At 46.6% G+C, this 7,260-nt stretch overlaps 2 protein-coding genes across 4 annotated transcripts in view; both read left to right on the forward strand.

The window, feature by feature from the left end:
- The first annotated feature begins 928 nt into the window (after positions 1-928).
- On the forward strand, positions 929-4,240 carry LOC121913789 (zinc finger protein 32-like). Of its 2 annotated transcripts, XM_042436591.1 has the most exons (3): positions 932-1,039; positions 1,122-1,385; positions 3,035-4,240. In XM_042436591.1, the coding sequence occupies exons 2-3, from the start codon at positions 1,220-1,222 to the stop codon at positions 3,811-3,813; spliced, it is 945 nt and encodes a 314-aa protein (XP_042292525.1). In that variant the 5' UTR covers positions 932-1,039; positions 1,122-1,219; the 3' UTR covers positions 3,814-4,240. The 2 variants fall into 2 exon arrangements, with proteins under 2 accessions (XP_042292524.1, XP_042292525.1); XM_042436590.1 differs by having other exon boundaries at positions 929-1,385.
- A 513-nt stretch (positions 4,241-4,753) lies between these two features.
- LOC121913790 (B-cell lymphoma 6 protein homolog) overlaps positions 4,754-7,260 on the forward strand; it is an 8,352-nt gene continuing 5,845 nt past the window's right edge. For both annotated transcript variants that reach the window (XR_006100379.1, XM_042436592.1), the window contains exon 1: positions 4,754-5,068. Coding sequence is in view for 1 of the 2 variants with exons in the window: in XM_042436592.1 (XP_042292526.1) it covers positions 4,870-5,068 (199 nt within the window). In the remaining variant the exon portion in view is untranslated. The remainder of the gene's footprint in view (positions 5,069-7,260) is intronic.

Consider the following 7,260-nt stretch of genomic DNA (forward strand, 5'->3'; position numbering starts at 1 on the left):
CCCACTTTACTGCACAATACACCCACTTTACTACACAACACACCCACTTTACTACACAACACACCCACTTTACTACACAACACACCCACTTTACTACACAACACACGCACTTTACTGCACAACATACCCACTTTACTGCACAACACACCCACTTTACTGCACAACACACCCACTTTACTGCACAACACACGCACTTTACTGCACAACACACCCACTTTACTGCACAATACACCCACTTTACTACACAACACACCCACTTTACTACACAACACACGCACTTTACTGCACAACACACCCACTTTACTGCACAACACACCCACTTTACTACACGACACACCCACTTTACTGCACGACACACCCACTTTACTGCACAATACACCCACTTTACTGCACAATACACCCACTTTACTGCACAACACACCCACTTTACTGCACAACACACACACACTTTACTGCACACTTTTCTTCTTCTTCTGTGTTTCACTGTGTCTCAGCTCCTTCAGGAAAACATGGCGTCACATAGCTGCGTGTCTGCAGTAAAACCATCCTGAAAAACACTCAGACTGTCACAAACTAAACATTTTATTTAAACATATTCTGCAGGCTGCAGCTGTTTTTATTGCTCCTTTATGTCAGTTCTGTTCTTTCAGTAATTAACAGATTTAAATTGTCTATTTGTGTCTCATTCTGTGACAGACGCTGCTGTAGATCTTTAATCAAATGATAAAACTGGAGCAGTTATCAGTTTAAAGTGTTTATTAATTATACTTAAGAGTTGAAACTTAATATTTTCCACACATTGATCTCTGACTTCTGTTTGACAGTTGAGGTGCTGTGTGTCATCAGTAGTTGGTCAGGTTTATGAGGGGTGGGGGTCAGGGGTCAGGGGTCACGGGGGGGTTCGTATAGGGTGGGGGTAATTCTTCTCAGTTCTCACGGAACCATAGAGGCCAGCTGTCGTTTCCCTCGGACGTCTTTTTCTGTCGGACCTCGCCGCTTTGTTTACTTTTCTGCTCCAGTAGTTAAACAGAGAACACTGGTCAGGATCATTTTAACAGTTTAATTTGTGTTTTTTGCTCGTCGAGACATTTAGTGACTTTATTCAGTGTTGATGTCCGCAGAGCAGCGCCGCCTCCCCGCCGCCTCCTCTCCGGCTGCTCCCGGAGCGGAGCAGCGGTTCGCGGCTGCGGACCCTCCGAGCAGCCCGCAGCAGGCGGAGATGGACACGCTGAGGATGTTTGTTACCGAGCGGCTGACGGCGGCTGTGGACGACATCCTGGGGCTGTTCGGGAGCACCGTGGCCCGGTACCGGGAGCAGATAGACCGGCAGCGGCGGCAGCTGGACACCCTGAGGTCCGAGGAGGAGAACCAGGACCGGAGAGCAGGTGGAGGCGGTTCTACCCAAATACTGCAGCATTTCCATGTGATGCTACTTTCTACATTTCAGAGGGAAATATTGTACTTTCTACTCCACTACATTTATTTGACAGCTTTAGTTACTTTTCAGATGAAGATTTGACACAATGGATAATATAACAAGCTTTTAAAATACAACACATTGTTAAAGATGAAACCAGTGGTTTCCAACCTTTTTGGCTTTTGACGTCTTACAAAAAGCAGTGTGTAGTCGGGGTCACATTTCACATGTCTATGAGTTGTTAACAGCTCCACCAAATAGTGATTTTTCCCTCTAAACTTCTCACATGCTTTCATTTCAATAAATGTTCAAATGATCCAATATTTCAGCAAAAATCAAAGATTAGAGAAAAAGTCCAAAAACTGAAAACAGATTTGTGTATCAGAACTTTGTTTTTTCTTCTTTCCTCTCCCATTAATCATCTCACCACCCCTCAGATTTATCTGCTGACCCTTTGGAGGGGCCCCACCCCTAGGTTGGGAACCTTTAATTACTTTTACTACTTGCTGCTTATTTACAGACTTCTTCACCTGCTTAAACTGACTTTTAGTTTAGTGTGTCTGTGACGCAGCGGTTTTCTACCCAGACGTTGTTGTAAACAAACGTTGTGATTGATTCTATAAAAAGTCACAAAGTGCTTCATGAAAACAAACTGAGACGTGCTGCACAGAAAACAGAATAACATATAATTCAAATGATTCACAGGAAAAGTGATAGAATGAGTGTGAAGAAGTGATTTAAAAGAACAAAGTGATTAAAGATCCAGAATCAGCAGCTTCCTGTCTGAGGATGATCGGCCCTAACTATAAGCTTTATCAAAAAGGAAAGTTTTAAGCCTACTCTTAAACATAGAGAGGGTGTCTGCACCCCAGACCCAATCTGGAAGATGGTTCCATAGAAGAGGAGCCTGATAGCTGAAGGCTCTGCCTCCCATTCTACTTTTAAAGACTGTAGGAACCACCAGTAAGCTGCATACTGGGAGCGCAGTGTTCTAGTGGGATAATACGGTATTATGAGCTCTTCAAGATATGATGGTGTCTGACCATTAAGGGCTTTGTAAGTTAGGAGAAGGATTTTAAATTCTATTCTGGATTTTACAGGAAGCCAATGCAGTGAAGCTAAAATGGGAGAAATGTGATCTCTTTTTCTAGTTTTAGTCAGAACACGTGCAGCTGCATTCTGGACCAGCTGGAGAGTCTTTAGAGACTTGTTAGAGCAGCCTGATAATAAGGAATTGCAATAATCCAGCCTAGAAGTAACAAATGTGTGAACTAGTTTTTCTGCATCTTTTAGGGACAGGATGTGCCTGATTTTTGTGATATTACGTAAGTGAAAAAAGGCAGTCCTTGAAATTTGATTTATGTGGGAGTTAAAGGACATATCCTGATCAAAGATAACTCCCAGATTCCTTACGGTGGTGCTGGAGGCCAGGGTAATGCCATCCAGAGTAGCTTTATCATTAGATAATGTGTTTCTAAGGTGTTTAGGGCCAAACACAATAACTTCATCACTTATTATCTGCTCACTAAGATGAAAAGTTTAACTAGATGTTAAATGTGTCACAAATCCTCAGTTTCTGTTTCAACCAATCAATCATTGTTGTTTCTGTGGCTCCAGACGTCCTGCAGGCCTCCTGGATCAAACCCTGCCCTGAGGAGCAGATCCTGAGCTTCCAGCCGGACCAGACTGACATTAAAACAGAGGAAGGTGTCTGTGACGCCGCCGGCGGCTCCGACGCAGCGGCAGGCGGCTCCGACACTGAAGACAGCGCGGACTACTGGACAGAAGCTGCAGGACTGTGGAGACCTGAGGACACGGCAGCAGCAGCGGGGGGACAGAGCTCATCTCCCGGCAGGAAGCTGTCTCCAGAGCGTCCGCCTGTGTTCGGCTGTAAAGTCTGCGGCGAGTCCTTCCAGAGGCGGAGTTATCTACTGAGTCACGCCGCCGCGCACGTCAGAGACTGCAGCGTGTGCGGGAAACAGCTGGAGGCCGCGGAGAGCCTGAAGCTTCACCTCCGAGCTCACAGAGAGACGTCGTTCCGCTGCAGCGTCTGCGGACAGACCTTCACCCTGCGGGGGAACCTGCGGACGCACATGAGGATCCACTCCGGCGAGCGTCCGTTCGGCTGCACCGTCTGCGGAAAGAGTTTCGGCAGGAGGGCGACGCTGGTGCGGCACGTCCGCAGCCACACGGGCGAGAAGCCGTTCACCTGCTCGTACTGCGGCCGCGGCTTCGTGGAGAAAGGCAACCTGACGGTGCACCTGCGGACGCACACCGGAGAGAGACCGTACTGCTGCTCCACGTGCGACAGACGCTTCAGTCAGCTGTCCTGCTTCTACAAACATCCGTGTCAGAGAGGACGCACGAGCGCAGCCCGCAGCAGCAGCAGCAGCTGACTCTTCATCATCAGATGGATGTTCTGATATTTATACTGTGTAACAGTAAATGAATAGTTGTTATTGATCAGTTCATTTGATCCAGAGTTGATAAACAGGAAGTTGATCAGCTTTGTCTCACTGTGTTCTGCGTCTTCTTCTTCTGCTGCTTCTGTCTCTTCATGTTGATCCCAGACTGACTCCATGATGATGAAGATAGTTTATGACTCTGGCTGCAGATGATGATGATGATGATGATGATGATGCATGATGGAGAAGAATTAGGACTGAATGATTTAGAAAAAATTTCTAGTTGCAATTATTTTGACTGATCAGATGATTATATTAGAGGGAAAAACCATATTAAAATGATGATGATGATGATGTTTCTTCATCTCAGCTTGTTGGATGAATTGTTCCAGTTAATAAAAATCTAAAGTGCCTGAAACTTCTGCGTCATTTCTGAGAATCTGAAACGATCAAACTCTGATCCACAGATCCGTTAACCTTTGATTTCATACTGTTTCATTATTTGTTGATATATTTTCTCCTTCAGGTTTTGATCAGTTCTTCTACTCAGAAGCTTCATGTGAAGCTGAATGAAAAGTGTTTGTGGAATATTTGAGTCATATTTAATATCAGGATTAGTTGCATATGTTCTTGTAAACAGTGCAGTAAGTGAGGAAGATGTTTCACTTTCATAGAACAATAATAATAATAAAAAGGCCTTTCTGGCTGATGATGAGGAGGATGAAGACTCTTCAGTTTACTGTCAGAGAGACTAAAGACACCAGAAAATATTCACATTTAAGAAGCTGAATCAAAGTGATTACTGATCAGTTATCAATATCCGAGTCTGTGATTCGTTTCATAGTTGAGAATTATTCGGTTAACCGACTAATAGTTGTTGTTATTGATCAGGCAGGAGTATTGATCATGTTGCAGCCCTCCGCTCCAGCAGAGGGCGGCAGTGCACGTGACTCCGGCCGTTACCCGGAAGTGTAACGCAGCAGGTAAACAAGAGACCACGACGCCTCGGAGGGTCTCCGCCGCTGTTCGTCTCACACTGCCGGTAAAATGTCGAAGATCGAGATGCTGCGGCTGCTGATCAACCAGCGGCTCACCGCGGCGGCGGAGGAGATCTTCGGGGTGTTCGGGAGGACCATAGCGGAGTACGAGGAGCAGATCTCCCGCTACAAGCTGGAGATCCAGCGGCAGCGCCGGCTGCAGGAGCTCCGCATGCAGCCGCAGATCTCCCTGCAGCTGCACAGCGCAGGTTAGTCAGGAGGCAGGGTTACACCCTACCTGTCTGTCTGCTCACCTGTCTGTCTGTCTGCTCACCTGTCTGTCTGTCTGTCTGCTCACCTGTCTGTCTGTCTGCTCACCTCACTGTCTGTCTGCTCACCTGTCTGTCTGTCTGCTCACCTGTCTGTCTGTCTGTCTGTCTGTCTGTCTGCTCACCTGTCTGTCTGTCTGTCTGCTCACCTGTCTATCTGCTCACTTGTCTGTCTGTCTGCTCACCTGTCTGTCTGTCTGTCTGCTCACCTGTCTGTCTGTCTGCTCATCTGTCTATCTGCTCACTTGTCTGTCTGTCTGCTCACCTGTCTGTCTGTCTGTCTGCTCATCTGTCTGTCTGCTCACCTACCTGTCTGTCTGCTCACCTGTCTGTCTGTCTGTCTGTCTGTCTGCCTGCTCACCTGTCTGTCTGCTCACCTGTCTGTCTGTCTGCTCACCTGTCTGTCTGTCTGCTCACCTACCTGTCTGTCTGCTCACCTGTCTGTCTGTCTGTCTGTCTGTCTGCCTGCTCACCTGTCTGTCTGCTCACCTGTCTGTCTGTCTGCTCACCTGTCTGTCTGTCTGCTCACCTACCTGTCTGTCTGTCTGCTCACCTGTCTGTCTGCTCACCTGTCTGTCTGTCTGCTCACCTGTCTGTCTGTCTGCTCACCTGTCTGTCTGCTCACCTGTCTGTCTGTCTGTCTGCTCACCTGTCTGTCTGTCTGTCTGCTCACCTGTCTATCTGCTCACTTGTCTGTCTGTCTGCTCATCTGTCTATCTGCTCACTTGTCTGTCTGTCTGCTCACCTACCTGTCTGTCTGCTCACCTGTCTGTCTGTCTGTCTGTCTGTCTGCTCACCTGTCTGTCTGTCTGCTCACCTGTCTGTCTGCTCACCTGTCTGTCTGTCTGCTCACCTGTCTGTCTGCTCACCTGTCTGTCTGCTCACCTGTCTGTCTGTCTGCTCACCTGTCTGTCTGTCTGCTCATCTGTCTATCTGCTCACTTGTCTGTCTGTCTGCTCACCTACCTGTCTGTCTGCTCACCTGTCTGTCTGTCTGTCTGTCTGTCTGCTCACCTGTCTGTCTGTCTGCTCACCTGTCTGTCTGTCTGTCTGTCTGTCTGCCTGCTCACCTGTCTGTCTGCTCACCTGTCTGTCTGTCTGCTCACCTGTCTGTCTGTCTGCTCACCTACCTGTCTGTCTGCTCACCTGTCTGTCTGTCTGTCTGTCTGTCTGCCTGCTCACCTGTCTGTCTGCTCACCTGTCTGTCTGTCTGCTCACCTGTCTGTCTGTCTGCTCACCTGTCTGTCTGCTCACCTGCCTGTCTGTCTGTCGTTAAACCAACAGTCAGTGTGTTTCTTGCTGTAATCATTCCTCCTGTTCATACTGACCATTAGAAGATCCCTTCATAATGACCTTACAATGGAAGTGATGGAGGACAAAATCCACAGTCTGAAGCTAATATGAAGCTTCAGCGTCCAAATGAGTCAAATCAAGTAGATATCTTTCAACGTTACAGTCTTTTTAGTGCCAAAGTTCCTCTTTTTGTTACTATACTTCCACCTGCAGCTCAACAGGGAAACACTGTCCGAGGAAACACAAAGAGGGAATTTGATGCTAAAAAGACTGTAAATGTGTCAGATATCCACTTGATATGACTAACTCAGACTGCTGAAGCTGAATAGAAGCTTCACACAGACTTTAAATGACTGTGTGGACACACTGTGGATTTTATCCTCCATCACTTCCATTGAAAGCACATTTGAAGGATCTTTAATTTTAATTAAATTCAGTCTTTAAGTCTTAGAGTCACTGATTTAGACCTTAAAAAAGTTTTAAAGTCTTAAATTTAAATTTCATTCACAAACATCTTTTTCTGTTAGTTAAAAAATGTTTGTAATGTAATTTTACAAAACCTGACTGGAGAATCTCCAATTCTATTTTTTAATTGATCCATCATCCATCCATCCACCATCCATCCATCCATCCATCATCCATCATCCATCCATCCATCATCCATCCATCCATCCATCCATCATCCATCCATCCATCATCCATCCATCCATCATCCATCATCCATCCATCCATCCATCATCCATCATCCATCCATCCATCATCCATCCATCCATCCATCATCCATCATCCATCCATCCATCATCATCCATCCATCCATCATCCATCCATCATCCATCATCC

The sequence above is a fragment of the Thunnus maccoyii genome, chromosome 15 (assembly GCF_910596095.1).
Source record: "Thunnus maccoyii chromosome 15, fThuMac1.1, whole genome shotgun sequence".
In the NCBI taxonomy this organism is placed as follows: Eukaryota; Metazoa; Chordata; class Actinopteri; order Scombriformes; family Scombridae; genus Thunnus; species Thunnus maccoyii.

Excerpts from the sequence above, each read along its gene's own strand:
- LOC121913789 (XM_042436590.1), top strand. The coding sequence starts at position 1,112 with ATGTCCGCAGAGCAGCGCCGCCTCCCCGCCGCCTCCTCTCCGGCTGCT. Across the intron at positions 1,386-3,034 it reads GAACCAGGACCGGAGAGCAG|ACGTCCTGCAGGCCTCCTGG; the intron begins GTGGAGGCGGTT and ends CTGTGGCTCCAG.